General features: G+C 44.6%; 1 protein-coding gene across 1 annotated transcript in view; it reads left to right on the plus strand.

The window, feature by feature from the left end:
- cacna1fb (calcium channel, voltage-dependent, L type, alpha 1F subunit) overlaps positions 1–21,658 on the plus strand; it is a 204,206-nt gene extending 182,548 nt beyond the window's left edge. Inside the window, exons 38-48 of the mRNA XM_041845927.1 lie at positions 1,987–2,083; positions 2,470–2,572; positions 2,775–2,876; positions 5,401–5,531; positions 9,211–9,342; positions 9,649–9,920; positions 10,331–10,465; positions 18,906–19,123; positions 19,785–19,909; positions 20,288–20,647; positions 20,830–21,658. Coding sequence (XP_041701861.1) covers positions 1,987–2,083; positions 2,470–2,572; positions 2,775–2,876; positions 5,401–5,531; positions 9,211–9,342; positions 9,649–9,920; positions 10,331–10,465; positions 18,906–19,123; positions 19,785–19,909; positions 20,288–20,647; positions 20,830–21,102 — 1,948 coding nt within the window. The 3' untranslated portion in view covers positions 21,103–21,658. The remainder of the gene's footprint in view (positions 1–1,986; positions 2,084–2,469; positions 2,573–2,774; positions 2,877–5,400; positions 5,532–9,210; positions 9,343–9,648; positions 9,921–10,330; positions 10,466–18,905; positions 19,124–19,784; positions 19,910–20,287; positions 20,648–20,829) is intronic.
- Positions 21,659–22,001: the final 343 nt, after the last annotated feature.

The following is a 22,001-nucleotide window of genomic DNA, read 5'->3' on the forward strand; positions in this document are numbered from 1 at the left end:
GTCTATCCCTCTCTCTCTCTCTCTCTCTCTCTCTCTCTCTCTCTCTCTCTCTCTCTCTCTCTCTCTCTCTCTCTCCCTCCCCCTTTACTCCCTCTCTTTGTCACATTACTTGTCATGTCATACATTTGTGTGTGCAGATTACATTTACTAATCCACTGTTGTTCCTCAGGGCTGGTATTAACCACTTAAATGTAGGGTCCCCTAAATAGGGGACCTTCAATAAATGTTTTATCCGTGAATACAGGGTGTGGGCAATGGGCGGCACGTAGCCTAGCGGTTAAAGACCTTATGTGAGGTAGCTTAGTGGTTAAGAGCGTTGTGCCAGTAACCGAAAGGTCGCTTGTTCTAATCCCCGTGCCGACTAGGTGAAAAATCTGTTGATGTGCCCTTGAGCAAGGCACTTAACCCTAGTTGCTCTGGATAAGAGCGACTGCTAAATGACGTAAATGTAATGTGAAAACGTTACTGTGTATATTTTACATTTTAGTCATTTAGCAGACGCTCTTATCCAGAGTGACTTACAGTTAATGAGTGCATACATTTTTCATACTGGCCCCCCGTGGGAATCGAACCCACAACCCTGGCGTTGCAAACGCCATGCTCTACCAACTGAGCTACACAGGGCCATAAAGATGTAGAAACGTCACAGTGTATAAAGATGTAGAAACGTCACAGTGTGTAAAGATGTATAAACGTCACAGTGTATAAAGATGTAGAAACGTCACCGTTTATAAAGATGTAGAAACGTCACAGTTTATAAAGATGTAGAAACGTCACAGTGTATAAAGATGTAGAAACGTCACAGTGTATAAAGATGTAGAAAAGTCACAGTTTATAAAGATGTAGAAACGTCACAGTTTATAAAGATGTAGAAACGTCACAGTGTGTAAAGATGTATAAACGTCACAGTGTATAAAGATGTAGAAAAGTCACAGTTTATAAAGATGTAGAAACGTCACAGTGTATAAAGATGTAGAAACGTCACAGTTTATAAAGATGTAGAAACGTCACAGTGTGTAAAGATGTATAAACGTCACAGTGTATAAAGATGTAGAAAAGTCACAGTGTATAAAGATGTAGAAACGTCACAGTGTATAAAGATGTCACAGTGTGTAAAGATGTATAAACGTCACAGTTTATAAAGATGTAGAAACGTCACAGTGTATAAAGATGTAGAAACGTCACAGTGTATAAAGATGTAGAAACGTCACAGTGTATAAAGATGTAGAAACGTCACAGTGTATAAAGATGTAGAAACGTCACAGTGTATAAAGATGTAGAAACATCACAGTGTGTAAAGATGTAGAAACGTCACAGTTTATAAAGATGTAGAAAAGTCACAGTTTATAAAGATGTAGAAACGTCACAGTGTATAAAGATGTAGAAAAGTCACAGTTTATAAAGATGTAGAAACGTCACAGTTTATAAAGATGTAGAAACGTCACAGTTTATAAAGATGTAGAAACGTCACAGTTTATAAAGATGTAGAAACGTCACAGTGTATAAAGATGTAGAAACGTCACAGTGTATAAAGATGTCACAGTGTGTAAAGATGTATAAACGTCACAGTTTATAAAGATGTAGAAACGTCACAGTGTATAAAGATGTAGAAACGTCACAGTGTATAAAGATGTAGAAACATCACAGTGTGTAAAGATGTAGAAACGTCACAGTTTATAAAGATGTAGAAAAGTCACAGTTTATAAAGATGTAGAAACGTCACAGTGTATAAAGATGTAGAAACGTCACAGTTTATAAAGATGTAGAAACGTCACAGTGTATAAAGATGTAGAAACGTCACAGTGTGTAAAGATGTAGAAACGTCACAGTGTGTAAAGATGTAGAAACGTCACAGTTTATAAAGATGAAGAAACGTCACAGTATATAAAGATGTATAAACGTCACAGTGTATAAAGATGTAGAAACGTCACAGTGTGTAAAGATGTAGAAACGTCACAGTGTGTAAAGATGCTGTTTGTTCCTCAGGGGTCGTATTAAACATCTAGATGTCGTAGCTCTGCTGAGAAGGATCCAGCCTCCTCTGGGCTTCGGAAAGCTCTGTCCTCACCGCGTGGCGTGCAAGGTAGGCACTGACATGTGTAACCTGGGACCCAAAGACTTGTGTTATCTCCCTGGGATAACGCCTAGGCTTTAGCTCAGTGGGCTAAAACAGCCGGTCACAAATAGATGGATCCTCTCATGTCTGTATCAGGGATTTATCTGTATAACTGGTGAATTCAAAGTAGTAACATATTGTAGCGAGTTCGGGGGGGGTAGCCCCGACCAGGACTCTGTCAAGCCAACACCTGAACCATTACACCAAGAGGTCTGAACCTCTTGACGAGGTAGCTATGTGTTGGGTTAAGGTCGCTACATTACCCCTTTCCTTCGGGAGAGCGTGGCTCCTCACAGGCGCCATCCCATGACCTTTCCCCTCTCTCTCTCTCTCTCTCTCTTCCATCCTGACAGCGTCTGGTGGCCATGAACATGCCTCTGAACAGCGACGGCACCGTAACGTTCAACGCCACTCTGTTCGCCCTGGTCAGAACCGCCCTGAAGATCAAAACCGAGGGTCTGCACTGCACACACACACACACTCACATTGTATCAGTGTTTTAATATTATTGTGGTGTTTGTTCTATGCATCGAGATGACATATTTCACGTTTTTAACATGATTAATAAAGATCAGGACCGATCTTTCAGTCAGTCAGACAATCTATCCATCCATCCATCAATCAATGAACCAACCAGTGAACGGCCGTCATTCCCCAGGTAACCCGGACCAGGAGAATGAGGAGCTGAGGATCATAATAAAGAAGATCTGGAAGAGGATGAAGCCCAAGGTTCTGGACGAGGTCATCCCCCCACACGAGGGTGAGATGGGGGGCCAAGCACGCTCAAATGGCACCCTACTCCCTTCATAGTAGTGCACTACCTTTTGGCCAGAGCCTAGTGCATTGATATGGAGTGTATACAGCCGGCAGATTTCAAAATAACCTTAACCCTAACCCTAACCTTAACCTTAACCCTAACCTTAACCCTAACCTAACCCTAAACTTAACCTTAACCCTAACCTTAACCCTAACCCTAACCTTAACCCTAACCTAACCCTAACCTTAACCCTAACCTAACCCTAACCCTAACCTTAACCCTAACTTTAACCCTAACCTTAACCTTAACCCTAACCCTAAACTTAACCCTAACCTTAACCCTAACCCTGACCTAACCCTGACCTAACCCTAACCTAACCCTAACCTAACCCTGACCTAACCCTGACCTAACCCTAACCTAACCTAACCCTAACCTAACCCTAACCTAACCCTGACCTAAGCCTAACCTAACCCTAACCTAACCCTAACCCTAACCTTGACCTAACCCTAACCTAACCTAACCTAACCTAACCTAACCCTAACCTAACCTAACCCTAACCCTAACCCTGACCTAACCCTAACCCACCCTATCATTCTTATGCCTTTTGGATCAGCTGGTCAAATATCCACTACCTAGGGAATAGGGAACAAGCCTAGTGCACTACCTAGGGAATAGTGTGCCATTTTGGATGTGGACGGGGTTATTGTACCCCACCCCAGGTGACCGCTTGTTCAGGATCACAACTAGAGTGGGTCAACGGTGGTTTGTTTCAGTCTTTAAGTATCACTCAGGCGCCATGTGCGTTTCATTTAGCTTGACCGGTACAATGGGATCAATGGGAAAAGTGCCAAGGCTGCAACCTCTGCCAACCTCTGCCAACCTCTGCCAACCTCTGCCAACCCTGCACACCCGGTCAAGCTATATCCTCCGTTAGCGCATTGAATCGTATCGCACTGAACCAAATTGCATTGAACCAAAATCGCATTGAACTGTTCCTCCAATCAAACCAAAATCGCACCGAATCGTTTAAAAACTAAAACTATATCGGAGCCCATGTATCTATACTGAACAAAAAATATAAACGCAACATGCAGCAATTTCAAAGATTTTACTGAGTTACAGTTCATATAAGGAAATCAGTCAATTTAAATACATTCATTAGGCCCTAATTTATGGATTTGATATGACTGGGCAGGGGCGCGGCCATGGGTGGGCATAGGCCCATCCACTTGGGAGCCAGGCACACCCACTGGGGAGCCAGGCCCAGCGAATCAAAATGAGTTTTTTCCCCACAAAAGGGCTTTATTACAGACAGAAATACTCCTCAGTTTTATCAGCTGTCCGGGTGGCTGGTCTCAGACGATCCCGCAGGTGAAGAAGCCAGATGTGGAGTGTCCTGGGCTGGCGTGGTTACACGTGGTTGTGAGGGCAGTTGGACGTACTAACAAATTCTCGAAACGACGGCTTATGGTAGTGAAATTAACAATAAATTATCTGCCAACAACTCTGGTGGACATTCCTGCAGTCAGCATGCCAATTGTATGCTCCCTCAAAACTTGTTGTGTGACAAATCTGCACACTTTAGAGTGGCCTTTTATTGTCCCCAGCACCAGGTGCACCTGTGTAATGATCGTGCTGTTCAATCAGCTTCTTGATATGCCACACCTGTCAGGTGGATGGATTATCTTGGCAAATGACAAATGCTCACTAACAGGGATGTAAACAAATTTGTGCACAACATTTGAGAGAAATAAGCTTTTTGTGCGTATGGAACATTTCTGGGATCTTTTATTTCAGCTCATGAAACAATGGACCAACATATTTTTGTTCAGTATAAATCAAACGTGCCTCAGGTATTTAAAGAGTACATATGTATATGCATCTTCTTCACAGTGTATATTCTCCATGATTGGGGTCCATTCCATTTCAATTCAGTCAATTCAGAAAGTAAACACAGTGTGTTCTCTCCTCTCCTCTCTCTCTCTCTCTTTCTCTCTCTGCCTCTCTCTCTCTCTCTCTCTCTCTCTCTCTCTCTCTCTCTCTCTCTCTCTCTCTCTCTCTCTCTCTCTCTCTCTCTCTCTCTCTCTCTCTCTCTCTCTCTCTCTCTCTCTCTCTCTCTCTCTCTCTCTCTCTCTCTCTCTCTCTCTCTCTCTCTCTCTCCTCTCTCTTCTCTCCTCTTTCTGTCCTCTCTCTTCTGTCCTCTCTCTTCTCTTCTCGTTCTTCTCTCCTCTTTCTGTCCTCTCTCTTCTGTCCTCTCTCTTCTCGTTCTTCTCTCCTCTTTCTGTCCTCTCTCTTCTCTCCTCTTTCTGTCCTCTCTCTTCTCTTCTCGTTCTTCTCTCCTCTTTCTGTCCTCTCTCTTCTGTCCTCTCTCTTCTCTTCTCGTTCTTCTCTCCTCTTTCTGTCCTCTCTCTTCTCTCCTCTTTCTGTCCTCTCTCTTCTCTTCTCGTTCTTCTCTCCTCTTTCTGTCCTCTCCTCTTCTCCTCTCTCTTCTGTCCTCTCTCTCCTCCTCTCCCCTCCCCTTCCACAGAAGAGGATGTGACGGTTGGTAAGTTCTACGCCACCTTCCTGATTCAGGACTACTTCAGGAAGTTCAGGAAGAGAAAAGAGCAAGGAGACCTGGAGGAGGCCGACCCAAACAACACTTCTGCTGCGCTACAGGTTAGCAGCCTATCTCTTGTTTCTGTAGCGTGAGGCAGCTTCCAGGATGGAAATGAAGCTCGTCCGCTAGATCAAGGCTAGTACTTTTCAGACTGGGCTAGTAGACAATGTGCCAAACTAGTCCAAAAGGCCAGTGAAATCTTAATATGGCACAGAGATTTTGGTGGTCTACTAGCCTGGCTGGCCAGTACCCCAAATCCTTAAGTTATATCCCTGGGAAGCTTGATATACAAGTACATCCCCCTGGACAGGACGCTAGTCTGTCACAGGGCCTTACCCCCCCAATCCATCTCCTTAATGCTGAGTGCCAAGCAGAGAAGCATCTGGTTCCATTTTTAGAGTCTTTGGTATGACTCAACCGAGGATCGGTCGGTGCTGTATATCTGTGTTGCGCTGCGTACGGTTTCCTCTGCATACGGTCTCCTCTGTATACGGACAGTAGCTGCCATGCTATGTATATACTGTATACTAGCTATACGTTAGAGTACTTGCTATACGTTAGAGTACTAACTATACGGTAGAGTACTAACTATACGTTAGAGTACTAGCTATACGGTATAGTACTAACTATACGGTAGAGTACTAGCTATACGGTAGAGTACTAACTATACGGTAGAGTACTAACTATACGGTATAGTACTAACTATACGGTATAGTACTAGCTATACGGTAGAGTACTAACTATACGGTAGAGTACTAACTATACGGTAGAGTACTAACTATACGGTAGAGGACTAACTATACGGTATAGTACTAACTATACGGTAGAGTACTAACTATACGGTATAGTACTAACTATACGGTATAGTACTAGCTATACGGTAGAGTACTAACTATACGGTAGAGTACTAGCTATACGGTATAGTACTAACTATACGGTAGAGTACTAGCTATACGGTATAGTACTAGCTATACGGTAGAGTACTAACTATACGTTAGAGTACTAACTATACGGTAGAGTACTAGCTATACGGTAGAGTACTAACTATACGGTAGAGTACTAACTATACGGTAGAGTACTAACTATACGGTAGAGTACTAACTATACGGTAGAGTACTAACTATACGGTATAGTACTAACTATACGGTAGAGTACTAACTATACGGTAGAGTACTAACTATACGGTAGAGTACTAGCTATACGGTAGAGTACTAACTATACGGTATAGTACTAACTATACGGTATAGTACTAGCTATACGGTAGAGTACTAACTATACGGTAGAGTACTAACTATACGTTAGAGTACTAACTATACGGTAGAGTACTAGCTATACGGTAGAGTACTAACTATACGGTAGAGTACTAACTATACGGTAGAGTACTAACTATACGGTATAGTACTAGCTATATACGGTAGAGTACTAACTATACGGTAGAGTACTAACTATACGGTAGAGTACTAACTATACGGTAGAGTAATAACTATACGGTAGAGTACTAACTATACGGTATAGTACTAGCTATACGGTAGAGTACTAACTATACGGTAGAGTACTAACTATACGGTAGAGTACTAACTATACGGTATAGTACTAGCTATACGGTAGAGTACTAGCTATACGGTAGAGTACTAGCTATACGGTAGAGTACTAACTATACGGTATAGTACTAGCTATACGGTAGAGTACTAACTATACGGTAGAGTACTAGCTATACGGTATAGTACTAACTATACGGTAGAGTACTAGCTATACGGTAGAGTACTAGCTATACGGTAGAGTACTAACTATACGGTATAGTACTAGCTATACGGTAGAGTACTAACTATACGGTAGAGTACTAACTATACGGTATAGTACTAACTATACGGTATAGTACTAACTATACGGTAGAGTACTAACTATACGGTAGAGTACTAACTATACGGTAGAGTACTAACTATACGATATAGTACAAGCTATACGGTAGAGTACTAGCTATACGGTAGAGTACTAACTATACGGTAGAGTACTAACTATACGGTAGAGTACTAACTAAGTAGATGTGTCTTGGTCTGTATACATATACTATATACTATATATACAGTGGAGAGAACAAGTATTTGATACACTGCCGATTTTGCAGGTTTTCCTACTTACAAAGCATGTAGAGGTCTGTAATTTTTATCATAGGTACACTTCAACTGTAAGAGATGGAATCTAAAACAAAAATCCAGAAAATCACATTGTATGATTTTTAAGTAATTAATTTGCATTTTATTGTATGACATAAGTATTTGATACATCAGAAAAGCAGAACTTAATATTAGGTACAGAAACCTTTGTTTGCAATTACAGAGATCATACGTTTCCTGTAGGTCTTGATCAGGTCTGCACACACTGCAGCAGGGATTTTGGCCCACTCCTCCATACAGACCTTCTCCAGATCCTTCAGGTTTCGGGGCTGTCGCTGGGCAATACGGACTTTCAGCTCCCTCCAAAGATTTTCTATTGGGTTCATGTCTGGAGACTGGCTAGGCCACTCCAGGACCTTGAGATGCTTCTTACGGAGCCACTCCTTAGTTGCCCTGGCTGTGTGTTTCGGGTCGTTGTCATGCTGGAAGACCCAGCCATGACCCATCTTCAATGCTCTTACTGAGGGAAGGAGGTTGTTGGCCAAGATCTTGCGATACATGGCCCCATCCATCCTCCCCTCAATACGGTGCAGTTGTCCTGTCCCCTTTGCAGAAAAGCATCCCCAAAGAATGATGTTTCCACCTCCATGATTCACGGTTGGGATGGTGTTCTTGGGGTTGTACTCATCCTTCTTCTTCCTCCAAACACGGCGAGTGGAGTTTAGACCAAAAAGCTATATTTTTGTCTCATTAGACCACATGACCTTCTCCAATTCCTCCTCTGGATCATCCAGATGGTCATTGGCAAACTTCAGACGGGCCTGGACATGCGCTGGCTTGAGCAGGGGGACCTTGCGTGCGCTGCAGGATTTCAATCCATGACGGCGTAGTGTGTTACTAATGGTTTTCTTTGAGACTGTGGTCCCAGCTCTCTTCAGGTCATTGACCAGGTCCTGCCGTGTAGTTCTGGGCTGATCCCTCACCTTCCTCATGATCATTGATGCCCCACGAGGTGAGATCTTACATGGAGCCCCAGACTGAGGGTGATTGACTGTCATCTTGAACTTCTTCCATTTTCTAATAATTGCGCCAACAGTTGTTGCCTTCTCACCAAGCTTCTTGCCTATTGTCCTGTAGCCCATCCCAGCCTTGTGCAGGTCTACAATTTTATCCCTGATGTCCTTACACAGCTCTCTGGTCTTGGCCATTGTGGAGAGGTTGGAGTCTGTTTGATTGAGTGTGTGGACAGGTGTCTTTTATACAGGTAACAAGTTCAAACAGGTGCAATTAATACAGGTAATGAGTGGAGAACAGGAGGGCTTCTTAAATAAAAACTAACAGGTCTGTGAGAGCCGGAATTCTTACTGGTTGGTAGGTGATCAAATACTTATGTCATGCAATAAAATGCAAATGAATTACTTAAAAATCATACAATGTGATTTTCTGGATTTTTGTTTTAGATTCTGTCTCTCACAGTTGAAGTGTACCTATGATAAAAATTACAGACCTCTACATGCTTTGTAAGTAGGAAAACCTGCAAAATCGGCAGTGTATCAAATACTTGTTCTCCCCACTGTATATATATATATATATGTTCTCACCCTCTCTCTCTCTCCGTGTGCAGCTGTGTCAGGCGGGTCTGCGTACGCTGCAGGACCTGGGGCCGGAGATGAGGATGGCCATGTCAGCTGACCTGGAGGAGGAAGAGGAGGAGGGCATGGAGGAAGAGCCAGAGGAAGATGATTCCCACTATAAGGTCACCGTATATAATGCTTCTATAGGATGGTTACTATAGTATGTTATATGATCTCAACGTGTTTTGAGATGGGGCAGCCACTGGCAGGCTGTAAAACAGGGCTGTCCAAACACATTCAGCTGGATTTAACGTTGTGATTTAACCTCTAACCTTGTACACGTTTGAAATTGACTACATTGCAGTTGGACTGCGCAGAATCACTGATCTAGAAATCACACAAATAACTAACTACTCATTACGTGATCGAGATGAGTGATTCTGTGCATTGCCTTGCTCAACTGATCCCCTCAAACACTCTCCCCACAGACTGATAACGGCTATGCCACTGAGGGTAAGGATAGGCGTGGCTCCATGGCCACCACCATTACTGGAGGAGGAGGTATGCCCAGGGAGAGTCTCTCCAACGGGGGTCTGGCACACCGAGGCTCCCCCAACGGAGGAGGTCTGGAGCAGGATGAGCTGGGACGAGGAGACAACGTGAGGTCTTCGCTCAACCACCCTCGTCGTCATTCTTCCGTTAAGAACGGACTGGTGGACCAACCGGCCATGAGCAGAAGGAATTCCAACAAGTATTCAAGGTAGGCAGCTGACTAATCTAAGGAAACCCAGAACTAAAATCTCAGGTAATTCCATCAGATGCTCCATTAGGTTCTGGGGAGAGATAATAACAAGAAAAAAGCCTGTAAACTGAAACTCTCAGCCAAAGCATGGGCCAAATGTCCCCTCCCCATCCGAAATTCGAAAGAATACGAAAATGGGATTTGTCCCAGACTGACCCTTCTCCTGTCTCTCCTTCTGTCTCTGTTATCAGCTGACTGACTGCCAGACTGACCCTTCTCCTGTCTCTCCTTCTGTCTCTGTTCATGCATGTTTCTGCTGTTTACTTTTCTTCCTCCCAATCAGCACGTCAGTCTGTCAGTCCGTCAATCAATCCGTCAATCAGTCCGTCAGTCCATTAATCAGTCAATCAATCCCTCCCTCTCTCCAGTAGAAGAGACAACAGAGGAGACAGATATTCTCCTGTCCGAGGTCGTAACGGAGGGATGGATGGAGGAGAGGAGAGTTATGGAGGGGAGGAGGGTTACTATGATGAGGATAACGAGAGCCTAGACCCTCGTGACAGGTAACGTGTCTGTCTGTCTGTCTGTCTGTCTGTCTGTCGTCTGACAGGTAATGTGTCTGTCTGCCTGTCTGTCTGTCTGTCTGTCTGTCTGTCTGTCTGTCTGTCTGTCTGTCTGTCTGACAGGTAATGTGTCTGTCTGTCTGTCTGTCTGTCTGTCTGTCTGTCTGTCTGTCTGTCTGACAGGTAATGTGTCAGTCTGTCTGTCTGTCTGACAGGTACTGTGTCTGTCTGTCTGTCTGTCTGTCTGTCTGTCTGTCTGTCTGATAGGTAATTTGTCTGTCTGTCTGTCTGTCTGTCTGTCTGTCTGACAAGTAATGTGTCTGTCTGTCTGTCTGTCTGACATGTAATGTGTCTGTCTGTCTGTGTCTATGTGTCTGTCTGTGTCTCTGTGTGTCTATGTGTCTGTCTGTCTGTGTGTCTGTATGTCTGTGTATCTGTCTATCTATGTGTCTGTGTGTCCGTCTATGTGTCTGTGTGTCTATGTGTCTGTCTGTCTGTCTGTCTGTCTCTCAGTCTGTGTGAAAGCTAACGTGTCTGTCTGTCTGTCTGACAAGTAATGTGTATGTCTGTCTATGTGTCTGTCTGTGTGTGTCTGTCTGTCTGTCTGTCTGTCTGTCTGTCTGTCTGAGAGGTAATGTGTCTGTCTGTCTGTCTGTCTGTCTGTCTGTCTGACAAGTAATGTGTATGTCTGTCTATGTGTCTGTCTGTGTGTCTGTCTGTGTGTCTGTCTGTCTGTCTGTCTGTCTGTCTGTCTGTCTGAGAGGTAATGTGTCTGTCTGTCTGTCTGTCTGTCTGTCTGTCTGTCTGACAGGTAATGTGTCAGTCTGTCTGTCTGTCTGACAGGTACTGTGTCTGTCTGTCTGTCTGTCTTGTCTGTCTGTCTGTCTGTCTGTCTGTCTGTCTGACAGGTAATGTGTCAGTCTTTCTGTCTGTCTGACAGGTACTGTGTCTGTCTGTCTGTCTGTCTTTGTCTGTCTGTCTGTCTGTCTGTCTGTCTGTCTGTCTGTCTGTCTGTCTGTCTGTCTGTCTGTATGTCTGTCTGTCTGTCTGTCTGATAGGTAATCTGTCTGTCTGTCTGTCTGTCTGTCTGTCTGTCTGTCTGTCTGTCTGTCTGTCTGTCTGTCTGTCTGTCTGACAAGTAATGTGTCAGTCTGTCTGTCTGTCTGACATGTAATGTGTCTGTCTGTCTGTGTCTATGTGTCTGTCTGTGTCTCTGTGTGTCTATGTGTCTGTCTGTCTGTGTGTCTGTATGTCTGTGTATCTGTCTATCTATGTGTCTGTGTGTCCGTCTATGTGTCTGTGTGTCTATGTGTCTGTCTGTCTGTCTCTCTGTCTGTGTGAAAGCTAACGTGTCTGTCTGTCTGTCTGACAAGTAATGTGTATGTCTGTCTATGTGTCTGTCTGTGTGTGTGTATGTGTGTCTGTGTGTGTTTGTTCATGTGTGTTTGTGTGTGTGTCTGTGTGTTTGTGCATGTGTGTGTGTGTGTGTGTCTGTGTGTGTGAATGTGTGTGTCTGTGTGTGTGTCTGTGTGTGTGTCTGTGTGTGTGTGTGTCTGTGTGTGTGTCCCACATCCACACACACAGACACACCCACACACACAGACCCACACACACACACAAACACCCCCCCCCCTGTGTGGGTGTGTCTGTGTGTGTGGGTGTGTGTGTGTGTGTGTGTGTGTGTGTGTGTGTGTGTGTGTGTGTGTGTGTGTGTGTGTGTGTGTGTGTGTGTGTGTGTGTGTGTGTGTGTGTGTGTGTGTGTGTCTGTGTGTGTGTGTGTCTGTCTGTCTGTGTGTCTGTGTGTGGTGTGTGTAGTGGCTTCCTTTCCTCTTTACCATAGCCACTGCCCTAGCCTGAAGCGGGGTTGTTTCGGACGCATACAGTCCACACTCAACGTTTCCAAACGGCCAAACATTCAATGAGATCCAGGGATATAGTGCAACAAAAAATGTTTATTCTTCTTATCTAACAAAAAGGTATTCTCCAATCAACTTAAAGCAGAGATTACTTGAAATGCAAATACATAATATAATATGACCTGTCTGTCTGTATTTCTGTATGTCTATATGGTCAAAAAACTATACCGCTCCCGCATCTAGCAAGGACTCCCCCCGAAGGCCCAACTTCCTGCCTTTATACTAACACAATTAACACAGTACAATGAATGGGCAAGAGGGGGCCAAAAACTGAGTTACACTAATAACAAATGAATATATCTCAATCCGGTAAATAAATCATAAAGGTACGTACCTAATATTTCATCATATACATTAATATTTAATATATTTACATAAATGTACATGGAGCTCAGTATGTTCAGTCTTTTATACAAAATATGCCCAAATCGGCTCTAACATACCGGCCCCTAATTGTTGACTGCACTGAATGCACAACAATTACTTAATATTCAAACGTAGAGCCAATACAAAAACATTCTATACCAGAGCACCATTACAGTTCATAGCTATATACAAATATACAAGGTGCCATATAGGAAAATAGTCCATAGATCTCAGTCTGAGTTGAAGTGTAAAGGTGTTCAACTTCCAAAAAATGTCAAGAGTTTGACGTCCAAAAATGTATGACATCAAAGAATGTAAGAGTACGACATCAACGAATCAGAGGTGCACGTGATTCAAAGATGGAGCACTGTGTGTGTGTGTGTGTGTGTCTCACTTCGTCGCCTCAAGGAGCAGACAGAGTTTATTGATAGGTCTCTGTAGGATATTGGTCTTAGTCTTAACCATGACGCTCCGGACAAGACCTTTGGCCCCTGGCAAAGCCTTCACCACACGCCCCATTAGCCAAGAGTTCCTTGGGGCGGTGTCATCGGCGATGACCACAAGGTCACCAGGACTGAAGTTTCTCTTAGTTTTGTTCCACTTGTTCCGCTCCTGCATAAGTGGAAGATACTCCCTGATCCATCTCTTCCAGAAGAGGTCAGTGATATATTGTACTTGCTTCCATCTCCTTCGTGAGTATAGGTCACTTCTCTGGAATAGTCCTGGTGGCAGGACTGGCTTTGCTTTCAGATGAAGCAGATGGTTCGGAGTCAGGGGTTCTAGATCGTTAGGGTCATTTGTTACAGTAGTGATTGGTCTGTCGTTCATAATCGCCTCAACTTCACACAAGGCTGTCTGCAAAGCCTCATCATCCAGTACTTGCTCTTTAAGGACTGAATAGAGGATCTTTTTCACCAGTCGGATCAACCTCTCCCATACCCCCCATGGTGGGCTCCAGAGGGAGGGTTGAATGACCATGTCACTCCTTCCTTCAGTAATTTATTTTGAATCTTGTTGTGATCCAGCTCTTTCAGAGCTTCTCCTAGCTCTCTGTGTGTTCCAACAAAGTTGGTGCCATTGTCTGTTCTGATACTTGTTACTGGGCCCCTTCGACAGATGAACCTGCGCAGGGCATTGATGCAGGAATCAGTATCCTGATAACTAGCAACTTCTAGATGGACAGCTCGACTCACAAGGCAAGTAAAGATCACACCATACCGCTTCACATGAACGCGGCCTCGCTTCACCTCTATGGGGCCAAAGTAATCTATGCCCACATGGGTGAAAGGCGGCAAATCAGGTGCTACCCGATCTTGTGGAAGGTCAGCCATCTTCTGTTCCCCAGCTCTAGCTTGCATCCGCCTGCAGAAGACACAGCTCTTAAGGATCTTCCTTGCTAAGGAGTTGGCACAGGGTATCCAATATCGCTGGCGAAGTCTAGAAAGCATGTGACCTCTCCCAGAGTGGCCAACCTGCTCATGGATGTGGAGTAAGATCAGTCTGGAGATGTAGGAGTCTTTGGGCAGGATCATAGGATTCTTTAGTTCCGTAGGCATAGCAGCTTTGCTTAACCTTCCTCCTACTCTCAGAATGCCATTGTCAACTATTGGATCAAGCTTACAGATTGAGCCGCTTCTCTTGGCACATTGTTTTCCTTTTACAACTAGTGCAATTTCTTGTTTAAAGTGCTGTCGTTGCTCAAATCGAATGATGACCTTTTCTGCTTCATCTAGGTCATCTACAGACAGACTTTCTTTTCCAAACGTCAGTTTGAACTTGTCAATTTGTTCCTTCAGTGAGTTTGTCAGACTCTGATCTGATCCTGGATCAGTTTGGGTGAGAACTTTCCTTTTCTGGCTTAACTGTAGTAGAAGTCTCTTCAGTTTCAGCATCCAGGCAACTGCTTTCTTCAAGCTGTTCCATGTTGAATAGTACTCAATCAGTTTGCTGGTCGGACTCTTTTCTTCCACACATGTACTGTTTACGATGACGTCTTTTCTCACCTCTGGATCATCTGGAGGGATGGAGCCAAGCTCCTCGGGGACTTTCGGCCATTGTGTTTCTGTTTTCTCCAGGAATTCTGGTCCTTTGCGCCATCTCTTTGAGTTCAGGAAAGTTTCAACATGTAATCCTCTTGAGGCATCATCGGCTGGGTTGTGTTTGGAGTTCAAATACCTCCACTGTTTTGCTTTCGATAGGTCACGGATCATAGCAACCCTATTAGCCACAAAAGTATGGAATCTCTTGGTATCGTTGCGGATGTATTTTAGCACCGACTGGCTGTCTGTCCAGAAAGTTGACTCCTCAAGTTCAATCTGGAGCTCCAACCTTAACATCCTGTCCCCTCGCACTGCCAATGTTGCTGCAGCAAGTTCCAGTCTGGGGATCGTCATCTGCTTGAGTGGAGTCACCCTTGATTTCCCCAGTATGAATGCGATGTGGACCTTTTCCATAACGTTTGTGAACCTAAGGTAGCTTGCCGTGCCATAACCTTGTTCACTTGCATCACCGAAGTGATGCAGCTGTGCGGTCTTGATTTGACCAAAGTTCTCCGGCATCATACACCTGTTGATCTGGAATCTGGAGAGCTGGTCCAGCTCTGAGAGCCATCTCTTCCATGAAATAGAGTGTTCTTCAGGGATGACTTCGTCCCATCCACACTTTAGCTTGCAGAGCACTTGAAGAATTTGCTTTGCCTTTAATACGAATGGGGCGAGGAAACCTAATGGATCATAAATAGAGCTGACAGTTGAGAGAATACCTCTTCTTGTAAGGGGTCTGTTCTTGACAGTGACCTGGAAGTTAAACACATCCCTTTCAATGTTCCATCGGATTCCAAGTGCTCTTTCAACAGGCAGCTTTTCTCTGTCCAGGTCCAGTTCTTTTATCTGCTTGGCTTTGTGTTCATCAGGGATAGAAGCTAGTACAGTGCGGCTGTTGCTGACCCACTTGGTCAATTTGAACCCACCTTGAGAGCACACATCCCTGAGGTTTCTTGTGAGAGCTATGGCTTGTTCTTCTGTGGCCACTGACTTGAGGCAGTCATCAACATAGAAGTTGGACTTGACTGTTTGAATCACCTCTTCATCGTACCCCTCACAGTTGTCTTCTGCAGTCTTTCGCAGTGCAAAGTTTGCACAACTTGGAGAGGATATAGCACCGAAAAGATGTACTGTCATTCTGTACTCCTCCAATCTTTTGTTAGTATCACCATCCGGCCACCATAGGAATCGCAGGAAGTCTAAGTCATCTTCATGGACACGTACTTGATGGAACATTCCTTCGATGTCTGCCATCATGGCAATGTGCTCTTGCCGAAATCTTAGCAAGACTCCTATAAGCGTGTTTGCCAGGTCAGGGCCTTGAAGGAGTTCACTGTTAAGAGATGTACCTTTATAGGATGATGAACAGTCAAACACCACTCGTATCGTTCCTTTGCGCTTATGGTGAACGCCATGGTGTGGTATGTACCATACCTTGCCTTTCTCTCTGAGGAGCTGTTCTTGTGGTACCTTCTCGGCGTAACCTTTTGTTATCATCTCTTCCATGAAGCCTTTGTACTCTGCAGCGTAACCTTTGTCCTTCTTGAACTTCCTGATAATATTTAGAGCCCGCTGCTTTGCCATGTCACGGTTGTTTGGCAGGACTACATCTTTGTTGCGAAAGGGCAACGGTAAGTAGTAGTGATGGTCTTTGAGGGTTATGGAGCTTGATACTATCTCCATAAACCTACGATCCTCAGCTGACATCTCACTTTTCTCTTCATACTCTCTCTCAGGGAAGTCATGGTTGTACTGATTTACAAGAAGAACCCCCAGGTCGGCCATTGAGATACGATTGGCCATCACCGTAGGACGCCCGGATTCTTCTGCCATGGTACAACTGTTGAGAGGACCATTCTTCACCCATCCAAAGAGGGTTTTCACTGCATACGGTCCGTTGCCTTGGCTATTTATGATTTGCCAGGGTTCCATTGCCTTTGGAGCATTTACGCCAATCAGAAGTTCGACGTCGGCATCAATCTCCTTCAACTGAACCTCTTTCAGGTATGGCCACCTTTTGAGCTCTTTCTGAGTGGGAATGTTCTCTCTCTTGTCACTGGGATCTTATGTTGGGTGTAGACCTTTGGTAATGCAAGAAATGTGTCGCCTTCCACATTGCCAATCTCTAATCCAGATATCTCAAAGCTCTTGGTAGGACTCTCCTGCCCCATTGTGCGTAGCAGAATTTCAGTCGCACTGCCTTTAGCTTGCAACTGCCTCATGAGTCTCTCCGTACAAAATGTTGCTGAGCTACCAGAATCGAGAAACGCATAGGTTAACACAGACTTGCTTCCATTTGCCACCTTTACTTGAACTGGCACAATTGCAAGTGCACAATCTGTACCGGCCCCGGTATCTTCACCAGCTTCCAGTGAAACAAGAGCACTGCTGACAGTTTCCTCCCGCTTTACTGCTACACCACTCATATCTGCCTTTTGAGATCTAAATCTCTCTCTTCCTTTCCTCCTCTGTGACCAGCTCTAGCACAGATTCATGAGTCTTCTTAAAGTCATTGAGCACAGCATCAAATGCTTCAAGACTCTCATTCACAGTTGCAATGTTTCCTCCATCAACAAGAAGGACTTTTATTTCATTCATTTTGCGTGTACACACTCCAAGTTTGCCTCTCCGGGCTGCATAGAGTGAATTTAGATGCTCCTCTGCCCTCTCCAGTGGAGTCTTATTTGGGATTTCCTCCTCCATCATTCACTTTTAGTTCACTCAATTTACAATGACACGGTTGTTGGTTTGATTGTTAAACGTAATGCCCCCTTTAGACCTCCTTTAATCTTTAAAAACACAGTCATCCATTTCAGCATATTGACCCATTTTGAATTGCACATGTGCAAGTTTGGCATTTTAGATGCGTTTTAAACATTTCATCCCGTTGAGGTTTTGTCCCTTTAATGAAGTTTTAACACGCAGTATCTTTAGATCCTTAAGTTGCATTCGTTGCGTTGATGGATTGCATTTCCACGTTAGGCCAAATATTAGATATATGATTAGGCTACATTGTGCATAGGATCTGTGTTTCCCAAACTTAAACTTCTTAATTGTTTTCACAGCGCTGTATTTTGAATTCCATTCCCAAGTTTATCAAACATTCCAATTATAAGCACATTTGCGCTTCCATAATATGCATGATCAAACGATCGCCTTGAACAGGGCAGCTCATTCATTCGCAGTGGTTACTCACGGCTGGCGAAATCTAGGAGTTCAAATCCTTCCAAGCGAGCTGTCCTTATGGTCCGAATGCAATTACAAATAGAACAAAATCCAGCGTGTGTCCGAACCGGAGATTTCCTTCCGGTAGTAATCCTTCACGGAGTTTTTTGACTTGAATGTAGTGGCTTCCTTTCCTCTTTACCATAGCCACTGCCCTAGCCTGAAGCGGGGTTGTTTCGGACGCATACAGTCCACACTCAACGTTTCCAAACGGCCAAACATTCAATGAGATCCAGGGATATAGTGCAACAAAAAATGTTTATTCTTCTTATCTAACAAAAATGTATTCTCCAATCAACTTAAAGCAGAGATTACTTGAAATGCAAATACATAATATAATATGACCTGTCTGTCTGTATTTCTGTATGTCTATATGGTCAAAAAACTATACCGCTCCCGCATCTAGCAAGGACTCCCCCCGAAGGCCCAACTTCCTGCCTTTATACTAACACAATTAACACAGTACAATGAATGGGCAAGAGGGGGGGCCAAAAACTGAGTTACACTAATAACAAATGAATATATCTCAATCCGGTAAATAAATCATAAAGGTACGTACCTAATATTTCATCATATACATTAATATTTAATATATTTACACAAATGTACATGGAGCTCAGTATGTTCAGTCTTTTATACAAAATATGCCCAAATCGGCTCTAACAGTGTGTGTGTGTGTGTGTGTGTCTGTCTGTCTGTGTGTCTGTGTGTGGTGTGTGTGTGTCTGTGTGTCTGTGTGTGTGTGTGTTTGTATATGTGTGTGTGTCTTTAGGAGTGTTTGAGAATATGTGTGCTGATGCTAGAAGTTTGCTAGTGTGTATATATATATATATATATTATTGTGTTTGTTTTGATCTTGATCCTAATCTTAATCCCATTCCTCCCACCCAGACTTCGTTACCCTGACGACCCTCCTCTGTACCCTGGTCAGCGTGACGCCCACGCCCCCAGCAACGCTGCCTACGGTAATAACTATGGCAACGGGAACGGGAATGGCTATGGAGATGGACGGAGGACCGCGAGGAGACGCCTCCTCCCCGCCACACCTACCGGTAACGTCACTACACCAGGGCTGCTTTACACGGGGCATGACGGTGGGGAACTATCAGGTAGAAATATATATTGTAAAACAAATATGGCCTCTCACTCATGTAGAGTAAGGAATCATGTCATCTCTATTCATGACATTTCTATCTGCAATGCTCAGAACGTTTTACGCTCTTGGCCTCTCTTTACACTGTCTTAATGTTGGTTGTCCTCATTCAGTGGTAAACTACAGTACAAGTCAAATGTTTGGACACACGTACTCATTCCAGGGTTTTTCTTTATTTTTACTATTTTCTACATTGTAGAATAATAGTGAAGACATCAAAACTATGAAATAACACATATGGAATCATGTAGTAACCCAAAAAGTTTTAAACAAATCAAAATATATTTTATATTTGAGATTCTTCAAAATAGCCACCCTTTGCCTTGATGACAGCTTTGCACACTCTTGGCATTCTCTCAACCAGCTTCATGAGGAATGCTTTTCCAACAGTCTTGAAGGAGTTCACACATATGCTGAGCACTTGTTGGCTGCTTTTCCTTCCTGTCTTCCACCATGTAACTTCCTGTTTACTTCCTGGTTCCACCATGTGGACTTCATGTATATTTCTTGCTTCCTCCATGTGACATCCTGTTTACTTCCTGGTTCCTCCATGTGAATTCCTGTTTACTTCCTGGTTCCACCATGTGACTCCCTGTTTACTTCCTGGTTCCTCCCAGGTCGTAAGCCATCCTTTAATATCCAATGTCTGAGGAGGCAGGACAGCAATGATGACCTCCCCATCCCAGGAACCTACCACCAGAACTCTCCCCCCTGTCGGGCACGCACACAGGTCACCACACAGGTAACACATCAGCACCGTCACACACACACACACACACACACACACACACACACACACACACACACACACACACACACACAGATAACAACATCAGCACCGTCACACACACACACACACACACACACACACACACAGAGAGATAACAACATCAGCACCGTCACACACACACACGCACAGAGAGATAACATCAGCACCGTCACACACACACGCAGATAACAACATCAGCACCGTCACACACACACACACACACACACACTCTCACACACACACACACACACACTCATACACACACACAGGTAACAAGGAATATTGGAAATGTGTAGCAATAGCTGTAACATTTCTCAAACTCTCTGTAATTCTTTCCCCCTATCCCTCCAGACGTACGGCAGTTACGAGTCTCGTCGCAGCAGCAGCCGTTCCTCAACAGGTTCCTCTGCCTCCTGGGCTAACCCTTGCCCTCGCCGAGGTCGCCTCCTCTATGCCCCTCTCATCCTGGTCGAAGAGGAGGGGGTTGGGGGGAGCGGCGGCTCCGGGATCTGGGGGGACAAGAAGGGTGGAGGGGCCAACGTGACGGCTGCCACCTCCCGACCTGGTCCTGCCGGGTGGTACACAGGGCCCCCTGGCCCCTCAGAAGTCTCCCAGGCACCCTACAGGGCCTATACCACACTGAGGGTCCCCACTCAGCTCAGCCCTCACTACAGCGACAAGAGAGGCAGTGCTGATAGCCTGGTGGAGGCAGTGAGTATAACACATTCAGACATATTTAGAGATTGATATTGATATAAGTCAGGACTAATCCATTCATTATGTTCAGGTATGTTGATGAGAAATTAATGTGTTTAAGTAAAAAAAAAAATTACAGTAAAAAAAAAAAAAAGATATCAACCAACCAACCAATCACTCTCTCTCTCCCCGTGTAGGTGCTGATCTCGGAGGGGCTGGGTCTGTACGCCAAGGACCCCAAGTTTGTGGCCTTCGCCAAACGGGAGATTGCTGACGCGTGTCACATGACAATTGACGAGATGGAGAGTGCGGCCAGCGACCTGCTGAGTCGGGGAAGCGGGGGCGGAGGGGGTGGCGGCTTCCTGAACAACCCCGACCTCGGAACCCTGTACAGCGACGAGGAGCCAATCAGAACGTGCCGCGACGAAGAAGACCTGGCGGACGAGATGACCTGCGTCACTTCCTTCTGACCTGTACGACGATCGATCAATTAATCAATCGATCGATCGTGATTGATTGAGTTTATTGTGATGAGTAGCAGACCAGACTTACTGGGCACGAGGGAGGACAGAGGACAACTGAGGGACAGACGGATGGAGGACAGATAGGGAGCTGGACAGACAGACAAGAGGTTGTCCAGTCCAGTGTCCTTAGTCCCTCCATCTTGACTATAGACAGATATATATAATAGGCCTCTAGGCTTTACAGAGAATGGACCAAAGGCACTAGATGGAGACAGAGAATGGACCAAAGGCACTAGATGGAGACAGAGAATGGACCAAAGGCACTAGATGGAGACAGAGAATGGACCAAAGGCACTAGATGGAGACAGAGAATGGACCAAAGGGACTAGATGGAGACAGAGAATGGACCAAAGGCACTAGATGGAGACAGAGAATGGACCAAAGGCACTAGATGGAGACAGAGAATGGACCAAAGGCACTAGATGGAGACAGAGAATGGACCAAAGGCACTAGATGGAGACAGAGAATGGACCAAAGGCACTAGATGGAGACAGAGAATGGACCAAAGGGACTAGATGGAGACAGAGAATGGACCAAAGGCACTAGATGGAGACAGAGAATGGACCAAAGGGACTAGATGGAGACAGAGAATGGACCAAAGGGACTAGATGGAGACAGAGAATGGACCAAAGGCACTAGATGGAGACAGAGAATGGACCAAAGGGACTAGGTGGAGACAGAGAATGGACCAAAGGCACTAGATGGAGACAGAGAATGGACCAAAGGCACTAGATGGAGACAGAGAAGAAAGTGAAAGAAAAGAAGAAGAAAAGAAAGAAAGAAAGAAGAGAGACAGAAAGACGTGAGCGATGACCTCCCCAATGACACCCTATATAGTGCACTGC

Source organism: Coregonus clupeaformis, chromosome 24 (assembly GCF_020615455.1).
Source record: "Coregonus clupeaformis isolate EN_2021a chromosome 24, ASM2061545v1, whole genome shotgun sequence".
NCBI classification, from domain to species: domain Eukaryota; kingdom Metazoa; phylum Chordata; class Actinopteri; order Salmoniformes; family Salmonidae; genus Coregonus; species Coregonus clupeaformis.